This window comes from Choristoneura fumiferana, chromosome 13, assembly GCF_025370935.1.
Source record: "Choristoneura fumiferana chromosome 13, NRCan_CFum_1, whole genome shotgun sequence".
NCBI classification, from domain to species: domain Eukaryota; kingdom Metazoa; phylum Arthropoda; class Insecta; order Lepidoptera; family Tortricidae; genus Choristoneura; species Choristoneura fumiferana.
The window spans coordinates 18,949,042-18,976,500 of NC_133484.1; the positions used below are offsets into that span (position 1 = coordinate 18,949,042).

The 27,459-nt window shown below is 39.4% G+C and overlaps 2 protein-coding genes across 2 annotated transcripts; both read left to right on the top strand.

Annotated features, from left to right (window-relative positions):
- Positions 1-331: 331 nt before the first annotated feature.
- LOC141434260 (synaptic vesicle glycoprotein 2B-like) lies at positions 332-11,826 on the top strand. The gene is made up of 11 exons (XM_074096651.1): positions 332-637; positions 1,037-1,198; positions 2,856-3,018; positions 3,632-3,753; positions 4,774-5,018; positions 5,829-5,980; positions 6,443-6,587; positions 7,992-8,126; positions 8,790-8,935; positions 9,096-9,223; positions 9,792-11,826. Exons 1-11 carry the CDS (start codon positions 586-588, stop codon positions 9,893-9,895), a joined length of 1,554 nt encoding a protein of 517 aa, XP_073952752.1. The 5' UTR covers positions 332-585; the 3' UTR covers positions 9,896-11,826.
- Positions 11,827-12,513: 687 nt separating this feature from the next.
- Pxt (chorion peroxidase) lies at positions 12,514-26,168 on the top strand. The gene is made up of 15 exons (XM_074096652.1): positions 12,514-12,727; positions 13,233-13,406; positions 14,098-14,270; positions 14,936-15,074; positions 16,271-16,417; positions 16,918-17,091; positions 17,739-17,935; positions 18,497-18,683; positions 18,911-19,108; positions 19,592-19,736; positions 20,692-20,851; positions 21,841-21,999; positions 23,813-24,017; positions 24,340-24,454; positions 25,253-26,168. Exons 1-15 carry the CDS (start codon positions 12,613-12,615, stop codon positions 25,320-25,322), a joined length of 2,358 nt encoding a protein of 785 aa, XP_073952753.1. The 5' UTR covers positions 12,514-12,612; the 3' UTR covers positions 25,323-26,168.
- Positions 26,169-27,459: the final 1,291 nt, after the last annotated feature.

Here is a 27,459-nt window from a genome sequence, read left to right on the forward strand (position 1 = left end):
AACTTCAACAGTCGGGACCCATTCAAATCGTGACAAACTCAAAAATTCTTAGTACCTATGGGTCCCGACTGTTGAAGTTTAAGTTAGCTACTTAACAGAGTTCTAGACCACTGAGTCTACGTCTTGTTTTCTTCTTTTGAGTATTTTTAACGCAGTCGGGTTTTTGATTTTTTTAATTATTTTTTTGTCTAGATACACCCCCTTTATTAGCTTGCGCCACGTGTCATATTTTCCTCTAACTACAACTTCATGGGGGACTATTATCAATCTGTTTTACCCAAAGTTACTTCTACAGTCGCCAAAAATTTCTGTAGCAGTACAGTCACTGTTCTTATCACTAATTTAAGACATTTTAAGTCATGCTTATATTTGCTTTACTCTTAGCATTGGTTTACTGTATCTGTGTGTGTGTGTGTCTGTGTGTGTGTACTGTGTGTGTGTATTCGTATCATTATTTCGTTAATATCTAATGATACGCAGTTTAAATATGTCTCGATCAAAACTGGTCGCATTGGAGTTGCGACGGTAAATTTGTGTGAGCAGTTACAGTGTTAGGTGTCTTTTTAATTATTAATTAATAAAAAAATGGGTGAAAAAATCGTCAAAGTGCCTTTTGAGGAAGCGTTGAACCAGACAGGTTCGTGAAAACATACCTATGTTTATTAAAAAAATAAATAGTAAATATGAACCTTGTTCTGTAATAGAAGAGGAGTGTTATAAGTTTGACCACTTAGTGTGTCTGTCGCTCTGTCTGTCTGTGTGTATGTCTGTGGCACCGTAGCTCTTAAACGGTTGGACCGATTTGAATGCGTTTTTTTTATTTAAAAGCAAGTTTTCTAGCGATGTTCTTAGACATGATTCATCAAAATCGGTTCAGCCGTTTTTGAGATATTGAACTTTTAAACATTTGGATTTCTTCGAAATTTTTAAAATCTTCAAACGTATTTTAAGTTCATAAGCGTTCTCAAAAGTTATTGTTTTAGAGTTGTCAAAAAATATTCCAGCTGTCAGAAAACTCATTTGTTTTCTTGTCCAGGCTTCGGCAAGTTCAACTTCTCCATGACCGTCGTATGCGGACTGATGATAATCGCCATGGTGTTTGAGAGTCTGTCCGTCAGTTACTTGGTGCCGGCCAGTGCTTGTGAGCTGAATACAACCACCGTGCAACAGGGTCTGATAGCTGCAGTGCCTTTAGTAGGTAAGTCCCGCGAATTCGCTGAGTACTCGCGGGAAAATCAGTAGATATGGCGAAATCGTTACACGCTCGCAGCACAAAACAGATAGGTTACAGAAATCAATCTCCTACATACAAAGTGCGTTCGAGCAACGCACACATAGACACTGCTCACGAACACAATATCTCGGACCGGTTGGGACCAGTGCGAGCGCGAGTGCCATCCGCTTGAGCCACGCGTCCGTGAACTTTTTTGTGCAATAATGGAGAATGCGAGTTTATTACACTTTAAAATATAATAAGCGTGCATTTTGCCAATGTCGAAATCGTCGCAAGATATTTTATGCGACAAATTTGTATAAGTATAACAATGACTAACACTAAAATATTTTAGTTATTCTATTTATATTGCCATTCTTCAAGTTTCATTCTCAACAATAAATCCAACAACTATACGAGTGCCACTACCACAATAGTTTTCTGTGCATAAGCCATAGTTGACAACCCTAGAGCGACCGCCGAGCGTTAGGTATGAAAAGTGAAGTACATACATGAGATTGACTTCGTACTTATATGTTTTGTGCTCGCAGCGAACTCGCTGCGCGCTCGCCTCGCTTTCAACTCGCCCGCAAATCGCAAGTGTGATAAGGCCCTTAAGATTGTCTAGGGTACTGCGAGGCAAGACTGGCAGCGTTTTCTCAGAGAGCGTTTTTTCTGTTCTATGCGTGTACTGTCAGAAACTGGGTTGTGTTACTCTAATAACCTTATTTTTGCGTCACATTTTTTTACCGTTCCACGGACACTGATAAGAAAATTACTCGATCAATAAAAACTGTGTTAATGAAGGTTTTCACAGAGGCGAAATATCGCTAGATGGCGTTAGTATCGTGAGGTCCGTTTGACGTTTACTTGCGATTGGCTCATTTAGTTTTTTAACCAATCGCAAGCAAACGTCAAACGTCAAACGGACCTCACGATACTAACGCCATCTAGCGATATTTCGCCTCTGTGAAAACCTTAATTGTGAATCGATTTTAGGAATATTAAGTGATGCAGGACAAAGTCTGAAGGTAATTATATGCTTAGGTAAAACCGCTTTAGGATCAACTACCTACTACCCAGTAGTTACTAGGCAACACACGCCATGAACAGAGGAAACATTTGCCGTGCTGACATTCGTATCCAGCCAGCTCCTATGGGCACTCGTCCGAAGGGGCATGAGACTTAAACAAATTGTATAAGTACGTACATAGGTTACGTATAGCTTAGTCTTTTTTATTAAAAAAAACATCGTAAAGATGCTACAAGTGTGTAAAGAGTGTATCAAACTACGAATCATCATCCCAGCCTAAATACGTCCCACTGCTGGGCACAGGCCTCCTCTCAGAACAAGAGGGCTTGGGCCATAGTTTCCACGCGGGCCCAGTGCGGATTGGGAACTTCACACACACCATTGAATTGCTTCGCAGGTTTGTGCAGGTTTCCTCACGATGTTTTCCTTCACCGCAAAGCTCTTGGTAAATTTCAAATGTAATTCCGCACATAAATTTCGAAAAACTCAAGAGGTGCGAGCCGGGGTTTGAACCCACGACCCTCTGCTTGAGAGGCGATAGGTCAAACCACTAGGCCACCACGGCTTTTTACAAACTACGAATGAAACGAGCATTTTCTTTTGTCACAGGTATAATAGCGTCCTCTCACATTTGGGGCTACCTCGCAGACACTAGAGGAAGAAGGAAGATACTCCAGTTCTCCCTCATCCTGGGGTTCGCTACTGGTGCTTTATCGGCGCTGTCACCCCATTGGCTCGTGCTGTGTGCCTTCAAGATTGTCTCATCGGGAGCGTAAGTAAAATTTCCTTCTTTAGCTTGCAAGCATGTCTGTTACTGTCAGGTTTCTGGCCTCAATAGCTGGCAGCCTACTGCAATTTGGTTCTTGAAGAACTTTTTGCCACGCTCAGCGAAACATTGGAATCAGCTTGTAGCGTCAGTATTCCTGGACTGGCAAAACTTGGACATCTTCCAAAAACGAACCTAGTTACTTCTTTCTTAAAGGGCCGGCAACACATCAGTAACTCAACCACGAATAGATACTCAAATCATCACTAGGAACACATTAGGAAATATGCGGTACAGTGTCATGAATTGAGTGCGTTGAACTCCTTGCAAAAGCCTTAACCCTGAACCCTTGAAAAAGATCTTAAAAAGGACCAATTCTAGTCACACCATTCCTGACTTCTTATCATGAATTGAGCAGTCAATTTTTTAAATTTCATCACCATCATCATGTCAGCCGAAAGACGTCCACTGCTGGACATAGGTCCCCCAAGGCTCTCCACTTAGACCGGTTTTGCGCTTTCCGCATCCACCGCGATCCCGCGATCGCGGTCTTTTTTTAAATTTATTTATATCTAAATGTAACCAAGTACATAGAAACTCTTTATTGGTATGTCCCTAGGGTGTCTGGGACTTTTGCGCTGGCGTTCACTCTGCTGGGAGAGACCACGCCTAATGACAAGCGGAACATGGTGATTCTGTTGACTACCAGCGTCTACCTCGTCTCCACTGGCCTTATGGCAGGTAACATCTTTATTTTAAACCTACTTCCTAAATTGTGTAAAAAGGGTACAGTGCACTTTGGCTGTATTCATATTTTTGTTGCTGACTGTCACGTCCTGAGTAAAAAAAATATTCTATTTAGGTAGTCTGTCGGTTTATCATCACATTGTATTGGACAGGATTGTTTTTTGTCAATCAAACAAAAAAGACAAAGAGCAATCGCTTAAAGTTCGGGTATGGCGGTCCATGACGTCATGCTGTGCTAAAAAGCGTCGTATGATAGGGGATACTAATTAAAAATCAGACATCTTGGAAGTGTTCTTTATTCGTCTCCTTCACTCATCTTCAATTTACATATCTCGCTATCTCTGTCGGTTTGACCTTTGTATCGACATTGCCCTTGCAGCATGACGAGACGTCACGCGAAACTTTAGCAGGCTATTATATATCTTCATACTTTTTTTTATTTAAGTGACAAAAAAACATGTGCCCAATATTTCCTGGCGGACAATTTTTTTTGGGTACTAGCCTGTTAGGTATCTATCTTAACTTACTTAAATCCTTTCCTATTCTATTTAGTCATCTAAGGAATGAGAAGGGGTCAATCTCGGAATGAAAGATAATAAGTCGGTAACTCGTATACAGCTTCATTTTGGTATCCTAAATGTTGTCTCAAAAGTCACATTTTGTAATAAATGTTAACATCACTGGAGCTCTAGTGAAACCGAGATAATCGTGAAAAACTGACTTTTTTAAAATTTGACCTTGAATAACTTACGACGCGGACACGAGATTAAATGTGACTTTTGAGACATCATTTAGGACACCAAAATTCCAGCTTATATGACGAAGTGAATATTCTTATATGACCGCATTATAGGTATCCTGTTATATAAATAAGAACGGTTATTCGGATGTTTATTATTCAACCATGCAATAACGTTTGAAGCAGCCTCAATAAAATTTTAGAAATAGTTTACTTAAGCCCTGCTGGAGGACATGAGAAAGTCTTCTATCTTAATATTTTTTTTATTATTCCAGTATTGGCCATCCCCGTCCTCCCACTCCACTTCTCCTACTACATACCCTACCTCGGCATCCACTTCAACTCCTGGCGGGTGCTGTGTCTCATATACAGCTTGCCTTGTGCTCTGGCCGCCCTCGGTGCTGCTAGTGTCTGCGAGAGCCCCAAATACCTGCTCAGCATGGGCCTCGAAGAGGAAGCTTTGGGAGTCCTGAAGACCATCTACACATCCAACACTGGGAAAGATCCTGATGACTTTCCGGTAAGTACTCATCACGCACGCACTCACACACGCACGTATGTTCATACGTACATTGGGAGTAAAGAAACCTACCTATAAGTAGAATAATCAAGAGACAACTAGTCAATTGTTTTTGCTTCGCGTGTGAGCAGCGTGCTAATTTTTAAATTCGCGCCCTCGCTCGCTTTCCTTATGCGTTGCACGCTTGCGCCTAATGAGGGCCTCTGATTGGCCCGCACCACTTGCGTGGCGTCCGCCACTCCCGCGTCGCGCGATACCGACCGAGTAGAAAAGTATATCGTAGATCAGTGACAGACGTACGAACGACCAACAATGGCTGAATACGGTATTTGACTATTTTGTATTATGTTTTATAAATTAAGACTACACAATGCCTGTTATCGAATAGAAAAACAATTTTTAAGCTAACTTTACAAATAACAAAGTTATGAGGGTTTGAAATTCAAGATTAGACAGAGGAAGACGTACTGGCATGTGACGTCACACGCCAGTACCGCCATACTTGCTGCATAGAGAAAAGCGTTTGAGAAAAAGACAGGTATATAGATTTTTCAAAAATTCACTATAAATCCAATTTTCAACCGATTTAAGTTTTCTCTTCGCTAAACACTGTCTGTATATCTATATTTTCATAATAATATTAAGATATGGCAAAATCAGGAGTTGTCAAATACCGTATTATAAGGGTGAAATACCAGCCGGTAACACAGCGAAGTCGAAGTGCGTTTAAATGAAATACTTTTGACTTAAAACAAGTTTTTATTATTTAGTAAGTGCTAGCAGCTAAAGTGTTAATTTTTTTTTTTTTAGGTTAAATCTCTGATCTTGAACGAGGATGGATCCAGCACCGAATACAAAGGCGTGTGGGCATCGATCAAGGCGCAGACGATGCCCCTCACACGGCCGCCTCTACTGAAGAACACCTTTATTCTTGCCCTCGAGTTCGCTCTGATCTACTTCTGGTAAGCTCCACATCTTAAACTTGGAATGAAAAAAAGAAAGAACAAGTAAATTTATTCTTACACGAGGCTTCTGTTTCATAATGTTAGATTGATTTGGCCGTTACTGTACTGGTATTTATCTGAGACATGTTTATGCTTTTTATTTTATTCGACTGTATGGAAAACGAGCAAGTGGGTCCCCTGGTGGTAAGAGATCACCACCGCCCATAGACACCTGCAACACCAGGGGGATTGCAGATGCGTTGCCAACCTAGAGGCCTAGAATGGGATACCTCAAGTAGTCAAGTGCCAGTAATTTCACCGGCTGTCTTACTCTCCACGCCGAAATACAACAGTGCAAGCACTGCTGCTTCACGGCAGGATTAGCGAGCAAGATGATGGTAGCAATCCGGGCGGACCTTGCAAGAGGTTCTACCACCTGCAAACTTTTTAACATTTTTAATAGCTGATATTTTTTTTTAGTATCAATCCCTATATCGTCTGGCTTCCGTTCATCGCCGATGGCTTCATAAAGTCTATGGACAGAGGAGATACAGGCCTTACTTTCTGTCAGATGATTCGATCCACGCATGACGCTCAGAACCTAACCATGGCTAATGTGGATGAGGTACGAATTTTTAATTTAGCTTTACTTACTTACTTACTACACAGTACGCTTAGTGTATTTTCCCGTTCACAAAATACGTCTCGATCGCGTTCGCGTTAAAATCTCAATTTGTATGGAAACACGAACAGCGCCTCTAGCGGAAAGTTTGCACAACAACTTTTGTGAGTGTAGGTTTGCTACGTAAACTATTTCGTCCGCGTATCGTAACGAAAACGGGTGACGACGCCGCACCGTGGACATGTGGCGGCTACGTATCGACGATCGAACGCTCGATTTACGTCTTCGAATAGTAAACGAATGTTTTGTGAAAACGCCACACTAGAGGCACAGGGCTACTACGAAATTCGAAAATCGAAGTTCGTACCGTACCGTCCCGCCGACACTTATGTATCTAATCTATCTATCTATCTATACCTTTAAATGAGCAATTCTTGTATATATATTTCGGGGATCTCCGAAACGACACCAACGATTTCGATGAAAGGTATGTAGGGGTTTTCGGGGATGACAAATCGATCTAGCTTGGTCTTATCTCTGAGAAAACGCTTCTTAACTATCGAGTTTTAGCCCGAGCGAGGCTCGGTCGCCCAGGTATACAAGAGTGAGAGGGACGGTACGATACGAACTTCGATTTTCGTAGTAGCCCTCCAGAAATCTAGGTCTAAAATCAAAATTTATTTGTTTCTGGGTTGAATCCATTTTGTGTACGTGACTAACTGATTCCGATATTTTTCATTTATTTTTGATGTCTCTTAATATTTTCTTATGTAAGTATGTGTATCCTTAGTCTTAGAATTCATAGCAGAAGCATTGCTTAGTTTGGGACTAGATCAGTAGTTCCCAAACTTATTTTTCTCGTGGACCACTTTCAAAATTTTACTGGTTTCGGTGGACCCCTGCTGCTACATTTCTACCACATTCTTAAAGTCGCCAAAAAATAAAAATTGTGTCGCTTCTGAGTTCTGTCCAGTCGCTTGCCCTATTAAAATATTATCTGCTTAGTTAGGTACTTTTAACAATGTAGGCAGGCCCTTATAAAAACTATGCTTACATTTTGGCTCTTTACTATCAAAAGCAGATAAATTTTCGTGGACCCCCTTTAACATCTTATGGACCCCATTTTTTGTTCACGCCTACGTAGACCCCAGCAAGTCTCCCGTGGACCCCTGGGGGTCCACCTGGACCACTTTGGAAATCACTGGACTAGATGAATATTTTTTACCAATCGTCCCAAGATTTGTTTATTATTATGGTATTGTTTTATTATCATCTTCTTAATTAAGCCTTGTTTGTACCTACTATCTCATTACAGGAAGTCGGCTTTCCCAAACAAATATCTGTCAAATATTAAATACAATATATATTTATGTCTTAATATTTTCTTTTTTCTCTCTTTGCACGTAGTCACCTGACTGTTCCCTCAACAACTTCGCCATGATCATCGTGCTGATCAACGGGTTCGTGCTCTCAGCTCTTAACTTGGTCATCAGTGGAGTCGTCAACTGGTTGGGACGAAAGCGCCTCCTCATTTCTGTACAGGTAAATATATTAAATACGTCAGGAATAACTCGCTCGTTTTTTTTTACTTTTAACCATAATTATCACACAAAATGATTCGAAAATATTTCATTCACCGTGTGAGTCTGTTTAAACAACCCTGTACAGATTTTTCTTTGGAAATTTTGATTTATTTCACTTGATTCAAGATTTACGGTGGCGATAATTCTAGAGTTAAAAGCATTATCAAAGTAAGATTGGTTTTTTGGAATCTTTTTGTATTTTTTATTTCAATTCCAAATTTTTTGTTACTTTTACGGTCATCCCGTAAAAACTATATCGAAAATACAAACTGAAATATAGATGCACAGAAAAACCAGAAAAATAAGACCAGCGCTGGGAATCGAACTCAGGTCCTCGGCATTTCGTGCTTAAGTGGCTAAATAAGAAACAACACAAGCTGAGATATGAGGTGCATAGGAGGAATTCCAGCGGTGGTGTAGCGGTATAGCACACGGCACGGAATGCCGAGGACTTGGGTTCGATTCCCAGCACTGGTCTTATTTTTCTGGTTTTTCTGTGCATCTATATTTCAGTTTGTATTTTCGACATTATCAAAGTTCCAAACGTAAATTAGTCTTTAAACAGTGACTATTTATATCTATACATTCAGATTGTCTTATTGTATTTCCTACATTTCCACAGATCGTAACAGGCATTGCGGGATTGTGCATCAACGCCAGCACCTCTACAGCTGTCACTGCCGTCCTCCTGATGACATACATCGCCAACTGCCTCAACTTCGGAGTGCTAACTACCTTCAGCGTCAACCTCTTCCCTACCTACCTCAAGTGTGTACATTTTCTAATAATGACCATTTCAATGGTCTGTGTGAAGTCTTGTTTTCTAGAGGTTATCTTTACGATGATTGCTAGGTTTATCTGCAACAGTAGGTACTTGCAGCTGTGATGTAGCTATAGTTAATGTCTTTGTTTGTTTTGATGTTTTTAGGGCCATGGCGGTATGTCTGACGCTGATGGTGGGACGAGCCAGCGCCATCGTCGGCATCAATGTTTTGAAGCAGTTGCTCATCAGCAATTGCGAGCTCTCCTTCTACATCTTTGCTGGACTGACAGTCGGTTGGTAGCACTTGTTCTTTGATTTTTTTTCATTTTTTCTTTGAGTAGTATGAATCATGATTACGACGAACACAATTTTAATCATCTAGTTTCGATACACCACTCGATTTAGTAATGCCTAATTGATCATACAAGCAATGAACTATAAACAATAACTTTGCACACCCGCGACCTTATGATAGCTATGTATATGCAAAAAATGTGTGTTCATGCAGCTCCTCCACCTTCACACTGTAAAAACACCCACAAATCACACAAACCCAACTACCACCACCATCACACAACACTGACACATTTCGAACTCAACCAGAGTTCATCCTTATCTTATCCTTAGGGGTCCTTGCGGATACACTTCGACCCATAGGGATCTTTTGTGTAAAGAGTTCATCCTTAAATCGACACAACCGTTCACCATGCTACCAGACGTTTGACTCAAAAATGATCAAAGATATTTCATTGATATGGACCTCCGCAAAGTAACACCTGATCCAATAAATTACCGTTATAGTGTTTGAGCTAGTGGGCTATTTAAAAACTTTGGTATTTAAATTTGACGATTTAATTTCAGCTGGCGGATTTTTGGGAGTATTCCTGCCCGGAGACGATGTATCAGATATACCCGCATACGATCCTGAAGACAGGCCAGCAGAAAGGAGATCCCCGGAGACCTGAACGTGCACAGGATATAGACTACATCATCGTTCCAGTTTAATGTTACATTCCGTCTGCGGGTACTTACCAGAATTTAGAAAAAAGTGAACGAATTTTATTTTAACTGTTGTGACTGTGATATCCGCCTGAGGATATTCCGGAAATATACTAAAAACCTTGGGTACAAATCAACGCACGTAAAAAGAGCTGCGCAGTGAGCGAAATACGGGCCAAATTCACGGCGGGGCAGTGGGGGACGCGGGAGGGGGCGTAGGAGCGCGTGCGCGGCCGTAACGCCATTGGCTTGTTAGTTGACAGATGCGCAAACGTTTCCCCTCCACTGGCCACACAGAGCTCTTTTTACGTGTGTTGACTTGTATTATAGATAGTTTCGGTCCCACCGTCAATATTTAAAAAAGAAAATGTTTGTACATAACATATACATATTTGAGCAGGCAGTAGGTATAATTTTTATTTTTATACTTAATGCTGTTACCAGAGTATTGAGCGTACTGTGAATTTATATAGTTGTTAATTTAGCTGAAGTAAAAAAAAAACAAACATTGACTTCGACATTCCTTAGGTCAACAGAGGCTTTATTGTGTAACGCACTTGAAATTACAATCGTCACTTCTCTCTCTCACACATTGTATGTAGGATGAGGGGTGAAAGTGACGGCGAATGTGACCGCGAACGCTAGAGCGTTAGACAATATGGCCATAATAGGCTTAATCAAAGCCTATTTCAATAGAATTACACGATCGTACAAACAGATATGGTTGAATGATATTTTTACCAAATTTGATATTTCATATTGATAAAAAAGCCGTGGTGGCATAGTGGTTTGACCTATCGCCTCTCAAGCCGAGGGTCGTGGGTTCAAACCCCGGCTCGCACCTCTGAGTTTTTCGAAATTCATGTGCGGAATTACATTTCAAATTTACCACGAGCTTTGCGGTGAAGGAAAACATCGTGAGGAAACCTGCACAAACCTGCGAAGCAATTCAATGGTGCGTGTGAAGTTCCCAATCCGCACTGGGCCCGCGTGGGAACTATGGCCCAAGCCCTCTTGTTCTGAGAGGAGGCCTGTGCCCAGCAGTGGGACGTATATAGGCTGGGATGATGATGGATGATGATATTGATACCAAATACTAAGACACTAGTAATGGAAATATCGCTTTATCTTCATTAAATTAATTATTTTTTCCTAGTTTAAAACCCTAAACTTGGCAAGTTGAGACAAGTGTACTGAATTCACGCGTCGTTGCCCGTTAGATTCTTGTATGAATAATGTAATAAATTTATAAAAAATACAAAAAGATGATCTTAAATTATGTATCTATCTTATTAGATACGCTGCCAAGTTTAGGGTTAAAGAACATGAGCTTTTGGTACCAAGGCCAGTTGACCTAATAGATTCTATTGAATTAGACTTTACATTCTAAATGATTCAAGAGAACATTTTAAACTATAAGTTTTCGAAAAACTAGTAAATTAAGGGCAACTGTTCAACAAATTATGATGCAGATCTGACATATTTTACTAACTCTATGCACTCTGGAATGCAAATCTACAAACATCTCAACGATCAAGCATTTATTTTATTTCAATGATTTTGGGAGGGAGTTATTGTTTGTGGAAACGTCTTGGCACAAGCGTTACAATAAAATTCTCTCTCTTTTGTGTGTTTACTATGAAATCTTGCCAAAATGATATAGTAAAAAAGTTAAGAAGATGACCTGTTGTATGTAGTAGTGCACAGAATTGATAATAATATGGGACTTGAGTCATTTTTAGAATATGGAACGTCGACTTACCTATTTATATACCGACACGTTTCCTACTACATACAACAGGTAATTTTCTTATTTTTTTTACCTATAGCACAAGTTATATAGGTAAATTAGATAAATTGTAATCTGAGCATTTTGAAATAAAGCAAATTATTCGGACTTTTTCGTATTTTTTTTTCAGAAAAAAAAACTTCTAAACACGCTATTAACCTTTTAAAGTGCCAACGATTCAGACATGCTACAATAAAAATATTCATAGCTTTATAATTCACGTGATGAAAGAATAATTTGACAAGCCATATTTTCAAAAAATTCGCTAGACTTTGTACTATTTTTGTAAAAGCAGTGATATAGGGCTTCCCCGAAAATCCCATTATTTCAGATTTCATCGAAATCATAGAACTGTTTCTGAGATCACCGAAATAAATAGATACTATTCAAGATTTGCTTGTTTAAAGATATACATTATGATTTCCTGTTGTATATTTTAGAGGATAAAAGAAAAATCGCTGAAATATCACTGATCACAGTGATCATTAATAGAAAAATAAAAACAAACCAAAATCAAACATTTTAATGGGAAAATATATAAAAAGTAATAAAAATAACCGCTGGGTTTAGTGTAAGTACCTAATGAATTTTTGAACTGGTTGTTCTTAACACAACCTCAAAGAATACCACGATATACATTTTCGAAATTCCCAGGGAAATTACACACAACATACCTTGTGTTGATCAGTTTTTCGTTTTTTTCAAAGCAAAATGGAATGGCTTAAATTTTTTTACACAAACTACCCTAATTTTTTTAATTTTAAGTCAAACCGTTTCAAATTTCGAGTCGTTCATTTACACCGTCGTACGAATGCAATGCGGGTCGCTATAGGATGAATAAATCGAATTTAGAATAGTTTTATCAAGTTATTTTATAGTGGCCAGTTATTCATAATGAATTTATTAAGATTTGTTCTGTATGTATTTTTATACGTCGTGGTGGTTTGTCCTAGTGAGATAGTGACTCAAAAACAAGGGAAGATCTCGCTGGTATCACGCGGTGGTAAAAGTAAGTTTCGTAAAATTGACACATTTTTATTGTTTAAAATGTTGTTGCTTGTTTCATTTCTAGGTTAATTTAAGTTTCGGTTATAGACTTCGTGAAGTACTATACGTACGATCACGTTCATTAATGTGGAAATAGAAATGGAAAACTATGAGGCGTGCACGAAGTCGATATGTAGTACAAAATCTCAACTGCTAATCTTTTCGGGCAAGGAATGTTTATCTGTCACTCATTTGTAGAAAGTTCTTGGCAATTAAGCGAGTCCTAAAATTAAGGGTTAAACTGGTGAGTAAATAGTCGTAGAAGGTATACATAGACTCGTAAAAGATTTATTGCAAAAGTTTTCATTTAACTAATTATTTATAGGTAAATTATTTCTTATTTTAAGTTCTTTATTTACCGTCAATTTATTCCTTAATGAAAACAGAATTCTTGGGATTAAATTACCTTTGACTTGTGGCTTTTACTTTCGAGTTACAGTTAAGTGATAAACTGTTTTCGTGTCTAGGTCATCAGCATACTCACGAGCGTCCCTGCGATGTGTGTCCCCGGCATGGGCGCTGCGTGCCGCGCATACAGTGTCCCGCGCACCTTCGTCCTGGTGCTGCCAGCCCACTGTGCCATCTGGCTGGCCAGCGGGACTTAGTCGGAGTGTGCTGCTTCACCGGCAGCCACCATGCTGGTAGGTACTGGATGGAGAATAGATGGACAGTGCTGTTGCTGCCCACTTACAATACACAAGGATACCCTAGAGTATTCCTGCAACGTGTGTTTCCACCACGTGCGCTGTGTCTGTCTTGCACAACTGGGTCCTATCAATGCAAGTCCGCTGTGCTATCTGGCTGGCCAGCGGGATTTGGCCGGCGCGTGCTGCTTCACTAGCAGCGGCCATGCTGTTAGGTACTGCAGGGAGAACAGAAAGTCAGTACTGTTGCTATCCACTTAGAAGACATAAAGTGTCCTTGCCACGAGCGCTGCGTGCCGCGTGTACAGTGTCCCACGCACCTTCGTCCAGGTGACAGGGGGCTGGCCAGCGGGATCTAGTCGGCGTTTACTGCTTCACCGGCAAACGCCATGCTGGTAGGATCAGTAGGGAGACCAGATGAATAGTGCTGTAGCTGGCCACTTAAAAGATACCTACGAGTACTAGCGTGCATCGTAACACAATATATACTTTAACTTTGAACATTTCCTGCGCGCGACGTGTATTCCCGCTATGGATATTGAATGCCTATGTCCTGGCGCCAGCTGCAGCATGACATAATGCTGCTTCACTGACCCAGTTACAGCCATATACGAAGTATGATACTGTTCTACCGGCGTGTAAAAGCTCCTGCTTCAACTCGGTTAACCAGTGGTTCCTCGACCGACAGGTGAAGGTGATTTGAGGGCACGTGCTGCAGTTTCACTGCCAGCTGAAGAAGTGAAGACGGCACACAAAGCGTCCCAGAAGAAGTTGGCTGAATGGCTGAGCAAGGCTCAAAAACTGTCCAAGGAGCAACACGTGCTGGTCAACACCAGCTCACCGAGCTTCGCTCATCATTTGGTACGTATTATAGGTATATCTCCGTTGTTCGTGTGACACCATCTAGGTAGTTAACAAAACAACAGACATTTTAAGTTTCCAGTTGTATTGGTTGCCGAAGCTTTTGAGGCAAATGCGTACAATTTTATTAAATGACTTTAAAAATCCCTCAGAACTCCGTCATTTTATGAAACAATCTGAAATGATTTTTGTTGGGTATATTTTCCTTTTGTACTTTGATGTCTTTTTCGATAAAATAATATTGGTTGCAACTTTGGAAGATACCTACATACAACGTTGTGCATTTTTCCTGATTAATCGGGCAATCATTTAAATTACTGAGACCATAAAAAATACAAGCTAGTAATGTTGACTGGACTTCAATAGTCGTCCAAACTACGTCTACGTACCAAGTTTCAAGTCGATGCCAGTAACTGTTGAGGAGTTCCCTCCTGCGGAGACAATCCTGGTCGGTCCGCCAAAATTCACTTGTCACTTGGTTACATACCTAAGTACGCTAAATTTAACGTTAATCTAACTTCTATGACAGGCAACAGGTGGAGCTAAATGAAAGCTTGAAAAATTAATCCAGAAAAACCACCGAATTGATAACCTCCTTCTTTATTTTGAAGTCTATTAAAAATCGTGTAATTCCATTAAATACTTGACATTTACTACAATTTTAGTCCGTGATGACGTATGACCAAAGAGCCGAGCAATTGAGCCAAGGGGCTCTGATGAACCTGTTCGCTGCCCAGGAGTTGAAGGCGCGGCAAGCCATCTCCGATGAGGACCTGGCTTTGGGACTCACGGAACACGCTGATGGTAAGTCATTGTGCTATCTGACACCAAAATTTGCTGACTCTTGAAGAAGTTCAGGAGTAAATCCTAATCATCTAACGAATTACTTCTTCTGAAATCGTGGCTTTGCAAACATTATTTAAAATCTGAGATCATAACTTTGGCCTGCGACTTTGGCCGTACAGAATTTAAATCTGTGGTAAGATCCTTTCATCTTTTTTCATCAAATAAAGCAAAAAACTTATGGTGGCTTATACAAGAGTAACGAACATTCAAAACATCTACCCCCTATATCATCCTTTTAGGGATTGATTTATTAAAACCGCTGATTACGTGTAGATGACGTTTAGAAGTTCTTTATCTTAAATTTAAAAGTAAATTCAAAGTTTCACAACATGGAGAAATGTGCTCCAACCGCATTTTCATTAGGAGAGTATAGTATTTTTTTAAATAAATTAAGATGTTGCTCACACTGTATCCGTTTTCATTAATTCAGTGTTATTGCAAACTGAAAATACTTTGCAAACATAACCATATTTTCTTTGGGATTACAAAAGCGCAAATACAAAGATAGCAAAATACGTTGTTTGCTGAGAGATTAGACTGCTTAGTGATGATGTTTCTACACGACGCCATGTTTGATCTTGCTCCTTCTGGAAAGTGTCGTGCGGTACGCAAAGTAAATAATGACTTTCTGGTACATGTTCCAACTTGTGTCATGCCATAATGACGTGGCTGTTTCGGTTCAATGAAGTCATATTAAGTATATGAATTAAAAGTATGGAATTTAGAATAATTGTAGGAGGACAGTGAAGTCTCCGTGAATGCAAAACTGCCTATCAAAAGGTGTAGACAGGTTCAATAAAAATGTATTATTGTCATCCTTTAACATCTGTCTGTACACTTCAATAATTATTTGTCTCTTCATCATTTAATCTGTCATCTCCCAGGATAACAGGATCAAAGGAATATGGGCACAAATTTGTGCCTCTGGGAGAGGACAGGTTAATGGGCTATCAAATCAAACAAAGAACTTACTATTAAACATTAATTCTACTTACTTACTAAAAAAATATCTTTAGCACAGTTTCGTTTGGTTTTCAAAAACCAACCAATCAAGTCTCGCTTCAAACGGTATGGTGATTTAACTGTTGCTGTGCCGTTGAGCTACTCTTTTGTTTTGACTCTGAATATCTCTAAAATAGCTTAATTCCCCACAGGTCCTTTCTGCCCCCCACCACCAAATTGTCCATCACCTCCCAGCCGCTATAGGAGCATCGAGGGGGAGTGCAATAACCCCGATGATCCAACTTGGGGGGCCGTTCATACTGGATACGAGAGACTCCTGCCTCCAGACTATAGTGATGGTAAGAATGGGTTACCACTGATCGGCGACTTTGTTGCAAGCCCGGGTATGGATATTCCACTATGAGCTTTAGCTTGATAGTGCGATTTTCGTTCCATAGAACAGCCACACAACTTGCGTGCGTATCACGTTTGTATCGATACAAACGTGCGTCAAAGGCGCAATTTAAAAACGCGGTGTGCAAAGGTCCTAAGTCCTTATACCAACTAAACCGTTTGAAATAAACGTTATTTATGTGTCATGTTTGTAAACGTTATCAACGTATATTATGTATCAGCGTAACTTTCATTTAGGGTTACGTTCAAATTTACATTCAATTTTTTTACTTACCTTCAGCTTGTTCACCTTTGTTCTACTAAGCTGTCTAATCAAAAATTAATTAACTTAATTCCTCCGGAGGACCAAGGCGCTATTTTCTCCCAAATGTGATAATAAATGTATATTTCACCGGCGATATGAGAATTTTTGGGCTTCTAATAGAGTATCAAAAATTGCCAACAGGAATATGGGGCATGAGGATTTCTACTACCGGATTGCCGCTCCCTAGTGCTAGGCTGGTCAGCCACAGGCTACTCCTGGACGCAAACCACCTCAGCAACACCCACAACCTGATGTTCATGCAGTTCGGCCAGTTCATAGCTCACGATATCAGCGCAGGCGTCGTGTTTACTATAGGTAAGCCTTTTGGGCGTTCAAACGGTTCAAACGGGATTCAAGGGATATATTTACTTACATAAAGTCATTGTTTAAGCCCAGGGTTTAACCCCCGACGCAAAAAGAGGGGTGTTATAAGTTTGACCGCTATGTCTGTCTGCCCGTGGCACCGTAGCTCTTAAACAGGTGGACCGATTTGAATGCAATTTTTTTTATTTGAAAGCAGGATTTCTAGCGATGGTTCATTTTTTTTTATTCGACTGGATGGCAAACGAGTAAGTGGGTCCCCTGGTGGTAAGAGATCACCACCGCCCATAGACACCTGTAACACCAGGGGGATTGCAGATGCGTTGCCAACCTAGAGACCTTAGATAGGATACCTCAAGTGCCAGTAATTTCACCGGCTGTCTTACTCTCCACGCCGAAACGCAACAGTGCGAACACTGCTGCTTCACAGCAGGATTAGCGAGTAAGATGGTGGTAGCAATCCGGGCGGACCTTGCACAAGGTCCTACCACCTGCAAAAAACCTTAGAAATGTTTCATCAAAATCGGTTTAGCCGTTTTTGAGATATTGAGCTTTGAAGTGACAAAGTCAGGGTTTTCCAACTAATTTTGTTGGTTAGGTTATATAAGTATTATTATATACAATGTTAACATGTTCCCAAGGAAACGGTAGCGCGATCTCGTGCTGCGCAGGCGACGGCGAGACGCCCCTCCCTGAAGAATTGCAACACTGGGGCTGTGCCCCCATCGCGACGGGCCCCGAGGACCCCTTCTATTCCACCTTCCGCCACACTTGCCTCAACTTCGTTAGGGCCCAGTTAGCCCCAACTAGCGATTGCTCCGTGGGGTATGCTAAACAGGTGAGCTTGGAAATATGTGTGTAAATAACTTCGTTATCTATTTCAGACCGTCCGACACTTAAAAAAAAGTCAAAATATATTTATTCAATTTAGGCTATAACAAGAACTTATGAATGTCAAAAAAAATCTACCACCGGTTCGGAAAACCTCTGTTGAGAAGAATCCGGCAAGAAACTCAACGAGGTATATTTTTTTAAACAGATTTACAATATTATTAAATGATATGTATAGGTACATCAGAAGTATTTAACACAACTTTATTTTAAACATAGTAGGTTCCTCCACCTCCACAAGAACACACACAAATCACACAAACCTATCTATCACCACCACCACCACACTAAACTGACGCGTTTCGAACTCAACCAGAGCTCATCTTCAGAGCAACACAAACGTACTACTAGTCAACCTAGGTATGGGTCAGAGAGTGACATAGGCTACTTTTTATCCCGAAAAAATGCACAGTTCCCGAGGGAACAGCGCACGATAACCGAATTCCACGCGGGTGAAACCACAGGCAAAAGCTAGTGTTGAAATGTATTTGATGTAAAAATTCTACAGATGAATGGCGCTACTCACTATGTCGACTTATCCCAGCTTTACGGCAATTCGCTGAAGAAACCAGAAGTGTTGAGAGGTCCGGGAGGGCTGTTGAGGACCTTCAACGATTACGGGAGAGATCTCCCGCCTCTTACAGAGAGGAAAGAGTGTCTTACAACAAATGAGGGAGCCGCTTGTTTTGAATCAGGTAACCATCTAAATGTTCTTCTCATGTTCAGGTCTCGTTCTCAACGAGACCTTTTATTATTCCGGTGTCTTCTTGACAGTCAGGACGTGATCTTTTAAATCCTATTTATAAGTTATCGGTGTATAGCTAACCATAGTTGCCATGGCGTTAAAAACTGCGTTTATCTTTGACCGTTGCAATTATTTAAAAAAAATATTGTTACTAAAATATGATGGCTATATTTCCAGGAGACAATCACGGCAACCAGGTCCTGCCTCTCACCGTTCTCCACACGATCTTCACTCGCGAGCACAACCGCGTGGCGCAGGCGCTGACCAGACTCAATCCAGACTGGGAAGAGGACGTGGTCTTCATGGAGACCAGGCGGATCCTCCAGGCCGAGTTCCAGCATATCATATACAATGAGTGGCTGCCAATGCTCCTAGGTAAAGAAACCGTCTAAGTATATGCTGACCACAAGGTGCAGAACTCTGTAAGGTGAACCTGATCCGGGGCTATTGTAGCTGGGAGGATATTGTATCTGAGCCGTCTGATGGCGTCCTTATGACGCCATGTTCTTCTCGGCCATTTTACGTTGTGTTCGCCGGAAGACTGTCTTCACACAACACACATGAACATGGCAAACATGGCGTCGTACCATCAGACGGCTCAGATACAATATCCCCCCAGCTAAAATAACCATTTCTCCTGACTTAGTTTAGACGTATTTTGTAACCGAAAACATACACTAAGGGCACAGCACTATAGTGCTGCCTACGAGTACACTCTATGCACGCCCCAGGTGGGAACTATGGAATTTTCAAGGCCTAAACTATTTTATGTCCTTTCCCTACTATCTCCATACCAAATTTGATTTAGATCGGTGACTTTTTGACTAGCTTTCGTTTACGTCCAAATGAAACCTCCAGGTCCTCGACTCGTGCAGGCTTTCGGGCTGTCACCAGCTCCAGGGTACTCTTCATCGTACGATCCTCACGTAAATCCAGCCCTCACTACGGAGTTCTCTACGGCAGCCATGAGATTCGGGCATTCTGTTGTTGATGGAAAGTTTATGTAAGTAATCAAGTACCTAACTTCGCTACTCGTATATGTGTACTCGTATAGGTAAATAGTGAATGTTTTGCCATCATATTCTGTCGGTAAAGTTCGTTTATCTTGCTTTCTTAACTAGTTCAATGAAACTAAATGAGGAAGCAAGACATACTTTTTTTTTATTCGAATGGATGGAAAACGAGCAAGTGGGTCTCCTGATGGTAAGAGATCACCACCGCCCATAAACATCTGCAACACCAGGGGTATTGCAGACGCGTTGCCAACCTAGAGGCCTAAGATGGGATACCTCACGTGCCAGTAATTTCACCGGCTGTCTTACTCTACACGCCGAAACACAACAGTGCAAGCACTGTTGTTCACGGCAGGATTAGCGAGCAAGATGGTGGTAGCAATCCGGGCGGACCTTGCACAAAGTCCTACCACCTGCCTATATATATAACTTATCCGACAAAGTAAGATGGAAAAACGTTATTCTCTAGATCGGAATGAAACGGAATCTTTGAATTTGATTTTCATCAACTTCTTGTTGTGGTATTGACACGAAACTTGGCAATTATGCGTATGTTCTAATGACGATACAATATGGTCCCACCGTGCTGATGTGATCATGGATCTGAAAGACGTTAATGTTAGACTAACATGTGGTAGCATGGTGTGCGGTTGTGTTGCTCTGAAGATGAGCTCTGGTTGAGTACGAAACGCGTCAGTGTAGTGTGGTGGTGGCCAATGGCTTACCTTGGAAAATCTCTACATACCTGTACCTACCTGTGTTTTCTGGACTGCTTGCTATGGTGTTGGTATTTAATCTTTATTGGCTCTTTAGCCAATGTATTGTCCAAGAGAAACATTGTGATTGTCCATCTGTTTACTCGCATGTTCAGCAAATAACTTATCATTACATTTCATTTAATTTCCTTGTACTGTATTGTAGAGGTATTGTATAATTTATTCTCAGGGTACCAAGCCCGTCGAAGGGCACCATGCATGAGGCTATCTCTCTCCCCGAGATCATGTTCCAACCGTCACGACTGCGTCTGCGCCACTTTTTGGACCGTGCGCTAACGGGACTGGCTTGGCAACCCATGCAGGCTGTGGATCCTTTCGTCACAGAGTCGGTCAGTATTATAGTTTTCACTTCTCATGCTCTAAAAGTAGGTCAATATAGCCTTACGAGGCGGGAGTAAAGTGAGTACTTTAGTCCCTAGGGAGTAAAAGTAATTCTTTTTTTTATTTACTTCGAGTGACTTAGATAAACTCAAACAGCTAGTACTTGCTTAGTTTTTGGCATAAAATAAGATTGTGTGGGAGTGAGACCATTTTCATGACGAAAATGTTATGTTTTTAGTCTACGTGGTCTTAGTTCTATGCTTTTTCCGCATAAAAGGTGGCGTCATTCTATTTATTCCAGTTTGTGTATAGACCATTTTGCAGATGCGATTTTGTTATATCTGTGTCTGGTTGGAAAAAAAATACTTACCGCGAAAACTTTGAAATTGTTGTAGAGCGTAAACGATTAATGAATATTTTTTTCTCGCAATTGAAGTGAAAATACAGCTTTCACCTCGAGACTCAAAGTCAATATATACCCTTGGATAAATAGACAGACACCCTCGCTGAAGCTCGGGTGGCTAACCGCCTCGGGTATATATTGGCTTATTTTAGTCCCTCGATAAAAAATATACTATAATTAATAGGATGTTTCACTTTATTAGGGGTAAAACAAGTTTTTTTTAAGTCAATTTGAAAAATATCTTCATTCAATTTAGGTTATTTGCTTGCCTGTCGATTGACTCTTATAATAATATACATATAATATAAATTATGTAGGTTCTGTATAGTAATTCAAAACAATATCCATCACATCTTACTAATCTTACTTCTTACTCTTACTATATTATAAACGCAAAAGTTTGTATGGATGGATGTTTGTTTATTTGGATGTTTGTTACTCTTTCACGCAAAAACTACTGAACGGATTTGCATTAAATTTGGCATATAGGTAATATACAGGGTGTTAATTAAATAACTGAAAACCCCCAAAAATATTTTTTCATTTTAAGTTACTTGATTGCATTTATTTTTGAATACCGTCATTATATTCCAGTTAACCCGCTACCTCTTCCACGGCGGCAACCCCTTCGGCCTGGATCTGGCAGCCATCAATGTGCAGCGCGCTCGCGACTACGGCGTGAGAGGATATAATCACTACAGAAAACTCATCGGGCTTCAGCCCTATACTGACTTTGGACAGTTCTCGCCCAGTGTAAGATTTGTTATGTTACCATCTGTACCGGAATACTGTCTTTATGTAGAGTCAGGCCAGTAGTCTAGAGTAGTGATGTAACGAATGTCATTTTTTGAACATGCGAATGCGAATATCTACTACCGACATTCGCGAATGCGAATGCGAATGCGAATATTCAGTTTTTTCGTTTTGGCGCCAAATTGTCTATGGCAGTCTCGCTCGAACGAAGTGCGTTCAGTTTGTACTTTGTTCCGAGAATTACCCAGTTTATACAAACGCATCGCAAAGTAAATAAATAAATAATACCAAATGATTAAGTGAAGACTGATAACGTGATTACGAGATAAGGTTACTTTTTTGTATAAAAAAACATAAGAAATGAATGTATTTTGATTTTATTAACCGGTCTATTATCTAATAATTGTTTTTTTTCTGATATTCATATTCGCAAAACATTCGCAGAAATTTTGCGAATGCGAATATGCAAAAATATGCGAATATTCGCGAATGCGAATGCGAATGCGAATATTCGTTACATCACTAGTCTAGAGCAATGTAAAGCAAACCTTGTTGTGGCAGCCTTGACAAGCAGCATTGTAAATCAAATTAATTTGTGGCAACATTTTTAATTTTTATGATCATCTTGCAGGTGGTAGGACCTTGTGCAAGGTCCGCCCGGATTGCTACCACCATCTTGCTCGCTAATCCTGCCGTGAATCAGTAGCGCTTGCACTGTTGTGTTTCGGCGTGGAGAGTAAGACAGCCGGTGAAATTACTGGCACTTGAGGTATCCCATCTTAGGCCTCTAAGTTGGCAATGCACCTGCAATGCCCCTGGTGTTGCAGATGTTTATGGGCGGTGGTGATCTCTTACCATCAGGAGACCCACTTGCTCGTTTGCCAACCAGTCGAATAAAAATAAAAAAAAAACTCGGATCCGCTCTTAAGCGATAAGGCCGCCTATTGCTTAGCTTGTAATTTTTTTCTCTGTGTATCTGTTTCTGTATCGTTTACTATTTGTGGTGTACAATGAAGAGTCATTGTATTGTATTGTATCCTCAGATTGGTTCTAATATGTTTTGATACTTTGATTACAAATTAGTATCGATCGAGACTTACCTTAATTTTATCTCAATATTTTATATCGCTTTAATGAATTGTTTTACTTAGTCTTTATAAAGATTAAAGAATTGTTCCTAGCAGCAGTTAAAAAACTTAAAGATATTGAGGAAAATAAATTATTTCATTCCCAGTCACAATATTAATTATAGGAATCTACATTATTTTATTTATATTCAACGCTCATTCATTTTCTTATTTCAATTCAATAGTAAATGTTGACACGGTTTTCAGTGTAGGGTCATGTGTCCAACAATGAACGATAGCCGATAAAATTACCTAAGTACAGGAAAAAACTTAGACTTCTACGAGTATCTGTCAAAACAAAACATTTATGAGACTTTGAATTTCATGTGTTTCATTGGTGGACACTTGACCCTATACTAAGAGCATTCAAAACCATTTAGAAATTTGACCATTCATTCTAATAAAAAAATAATTAAATGGACATAACACGTTTATTTATTCAATTTATTCACAGTGCTAACAGTGATATAAGTTTTGCTAAAAATACGTTGCCAATCTTTTTTTTTATTTGTCGCTTTTTTCCATTGCCAACTTATAGGTATAAGAGTAAGACGGACTGCTGAATTTACATATCCTTATAAATATTTACCTGCAGTACCCAAACTACTCAAACTAACTTTTGACAAAATCATCTACGTATATCAAATTACCAGAACATTAGAATTCACATGTCTCTTAACTTACAGGCCGCTCAGCGTCTGTCTTCCGTCTACAACAGCCCAGAGGACATAGACCTATGGATCGGTGGTCTATTGGAAGGGCCAGTAGACGGAGGGATTGTCGGAGCCACCTTTGCTAACATCATAGCAGACCAGTTCTCTAAGATGAAAAGGGGGGACCGATATTTTTATGAACACGGGCCTGATGTCAATCCAGGAGTATTTACTCCAAGTAAGTTTTGTAGCCTCTTAGTTGGTAACCTAGTGGTTTGATTAATGGCATCTCAAGTAGAGGATCGTGGGGTTTGAGCCCAGATTTGCACCTTTAAGTTTTACGGAATTGATGCGTGGAATTGCAGTTCAAATTGATCATGAGATTTTCAGTGATGGAAAACATCTTTAATTTAAAACGATTTCATAAATTAATTAACTAAACTACAGCCGACAGCCTAGAGAGTACTTCCGGCTACATTTGTAACTGCAAGATGAAGTTATCGAAGAGTATTTCGTCAAGGGTCGGTTTTACTGATTGATATATTGCTGGTCCATTACAGGTCAGCTGGCAGAAATCAAGAAGGTGACTCTTTCGAGAATTATCTGCGACAACAAAGATGGGATTGAGCTATTTTCGCAACCACCTAGCGCTTTCTTGAGAGCAGATTTGCCTGGGTAAGTTCAGCCTGTTTCCTGCCTGTAGTCTTTCACCCGCTACTGTAGACTAACATGCCTCCATCAGCAATTAGGTACTTAATGGAATCTTGTTGCAAGACAAACCATCGTTTGGAACATCCCCGAAGAACTAATAAAAACAATAAGTACATTGTTTGGCAATTGTTTGAATTTTTCTCTTACTTATTGGTATTTTATTAGTTCTTCGGGGATATTCCAAACGATAGTTTGTCTTGCAACATGATTCCACAAAGTACCTAATTGCTGATGGGGACCTGTTATATAATCTACGATAGCGGGCGAAAGACTAAAGACTGTATAGCTGGCGCGTGTTCCAGCCATATCGGAAATTCTTTATCGCTACACAGTCGCCTTAATAATTAATAATTACCTACCTATTCCTTAATCATCAATCAATTTCAACATGGTAATCTTCGTCTACAAAAATCGAACTAAACCGAACGTAAGCAACAATGCAATAAAGACCTTCATGCATTAGTTGCAATAAAAGAATATGCAAAGACGTGCAAACAACTGACAGACGCGGTAACGTGTGGCCGAACCAAATGGCGGTCACCGGCAGTGGCGCGCGAATGTTTGACCAACAATGGCTACTTAAGATTTTACCCGAGCAAACGTACTGCCTTATTATAGGGTAAAATGGTTTCGCGCCCTCCAAAAATGCTCACTGCAGAGTTACATCCATGTGACTTGTAATAGTAATGGTACTTACTTCAATCGTACTTACTCCCATAAAATAAAATTGTCTAAAGGTGCTTTATCTTAGTATTTTTTTAGGAATGAACCGGTGCCCTGCGATAGCTCAATCATACCAACGATGGATTTAAGCAGATTCAAGGATATTTAGTTTTTAAGTAGATAATTTAGGCCCAGGAACATCAAATGTTTCACGAGTGGTCAGCCTTGTACTTAATTTTAAATATTGCTACAAAATAGCATCTTTAAGGCGTTGAACGTCTCCGGAGCTGGTACTTAATTTATGCATTAATCTATTTACTTATATAAAATGTAATGATAATGTTTAGTAATTTTAGTTTAAGAATGGCAGTAAATGATGTTTTCCACTATTTTTGTAGGAGAGACACTGTTTTGGTCCCCAGTTGGCTTTTCAATTTAATCTTTAAATCTTGTATCACTATCATTTATTTCATCTTTTTCCTTTACAATGGCTACAATGATATCTTGATCATCTGATTTTCCGAACTTATAATTATTTGACAATGTTTCAAATGCGATCTCAATCATATGTAATTTTGCATGCAACCTTTTGAAGCATCGTCAAAGTATTATAAGTTTCATGATTTCAATTCCTTCTTTGTCGATTTGTTTTAACACAAAGCTATCAGCGTTTTGTTTGTTCTGAGAATTATTTTCAGTTTAATTTAAATCTTACTGATGTCCGCTTGTAGATTTGTTGATTTTAGAAAACGCTGTCAGAGTTGTGTTATTAACTGATTATATCTCTTTGGTCCTTGTAAGTACTGCGACTCATGCCTTTGTAACTTTTCTATTCGTACTATTTTCTTGAGAACGTTGAAGTACCTAATTCAATGTCTTTTTTTCGATTAAAAAATACATGAATATGGAGTTCAGTAGGTATATCAATAGTGGAAGATAATCATATTGTGGTAAGTAAGTAATTCTAAGTATTTTTGCAGACATAATCATGTTAATAATAGTTCTTATAATTTTATGAATGCATGCAAACAATCAACTGAACGTAGCTGTTTTACTAGTATAAGATCGTAATGGTCGTGCTAATCCAAAGAGCAGTGGCGAACCCTTGTTTATTTACAGTAAAATGTATAGTACTGTATTTTATATAAATAAAGTTTTATTAAATAGTGTAAAAGCGGTTTTATTAATTCAAAACTATAATTAATGATTTTTAAAATTTCTTATTATGTTGTTTAAAACACAAGCAATGGTTCAATTGTCTGTACGGGAATGATGATAAATTTTCAGTAAGTATCTAGATAAACTATGGACTGATTATATTAAAAATGATTTGTGTATAAATCTGAATTATAATGATTAATCAGTAAAAGGTGTGTTTTATTGTGTACTTAGAGAATCAAACACACATTTTCAGTTCACGAACGTAAAGGGAAAGAAACCTTGTTGAATCTAGAAAGATGAAAAGTGGGTTAACCTGAGAAAAGTGAGAAAACAAACTCATTAATTCTGTCCAATGAATAGAAAACTGTACTAGTGGAAATGAAGGGTATAAATACCCTTTATAATTGGCATTAATCACTTTTTTACAATGTGGTCTAATCCCAAAACCATTTCGAGGAATAAGTTTATTAAATAATTTTATAACATTTAAGTTAAAAAATGCTTAAAGACCGTGTGTATATTTGAAAAATAACGTTTGACCTTTGTTTGACTCTCATCGTAAATAATCGTTAGTAACTAAACCGCCTAATCACAGCCAGGTGACAGAAGACAGTACGTTTTCTGAAATAATTGTGACGGGCAAAGATAAACCCAGTTTTGAACGCCATGGCAACAGCTTAGCTATAATTCCGCTAACTTATAAATAGGATAAAAGATTGAAAAACCAACCTAAAACCAAAATCCTCAAATAGATGTCTTAAATTCGCCTATTTTGTGAGAAAATAAAATAAAAATAAACATTGTTTTTTTTGAGACCAATGTCAATTATAGAAGGTATAAATTACGGTTTGTTTGACGAACGAACTTAAGAATTCTACTAAGAATAATGCGTAAATTATCTATTTAGCATTTTCATTTTGTTAAGTACCTATGAGATAATCCTAAAATCATTTGGTATTTAATTTCTATTAAGCTTGCCCAGTCGTATATTCAAAACAAGCATGCACGGATTCGATTTATTTTATGGAAGTAAAATCATGTAAAGCAATGTTACGGCATACATAACGAGTATTAGGTACCCAATGTGTTACGACATAACGAGTACCTATTAGGTAGGTAGGTGTTTGTATTGTATGGTCATTGTG

Bases quoted from the DNA above. Each gene is read 5' to 3' on its own strand.
- LOC141434260 (XM_074096651.1), top strand. From the start codon at position 586: ATGGGTGAAAAAATCGTCAAAGTGCCTTTTGAGGAAGCGTTGAACCAG. The intron at 3,019-3,631 runs GTAAGTAAAATT...GTATGTCCCTAG, and splicing joins AAGATTGTCTCATCGGGAGC to GGTGTCTGGGACTTTTGCGC. The intron at 8,936-9,095 runs GTGTGTACATTT...TGATGTTTTTAG, and splicing joins CTCTTCCCTACCTACCTCAA to GGCCATGGCGGTATGTCTGA.
- Pxt (XM_074096652.1), top strand. From the start codon at position 12,613: ATGAATTTATTAAGATTTGTTCTGTATGTATTTTTATACGTCGTGGTG. The intron at 12,728-13,232 runs GTAAGTTTCGTA...TTTCGTGTCTAG, and splicing joins GGTATCACGCGGTGGTAAAA to GTCATCAGCATACTCACGAG. The intron at 16,418-16,917 runs GTAAGAATGGGT...AATTGCCAACAG, and splicing joins GCCTCCAGACTATAGTGATG to GAATATGGGGCATGAGGATT.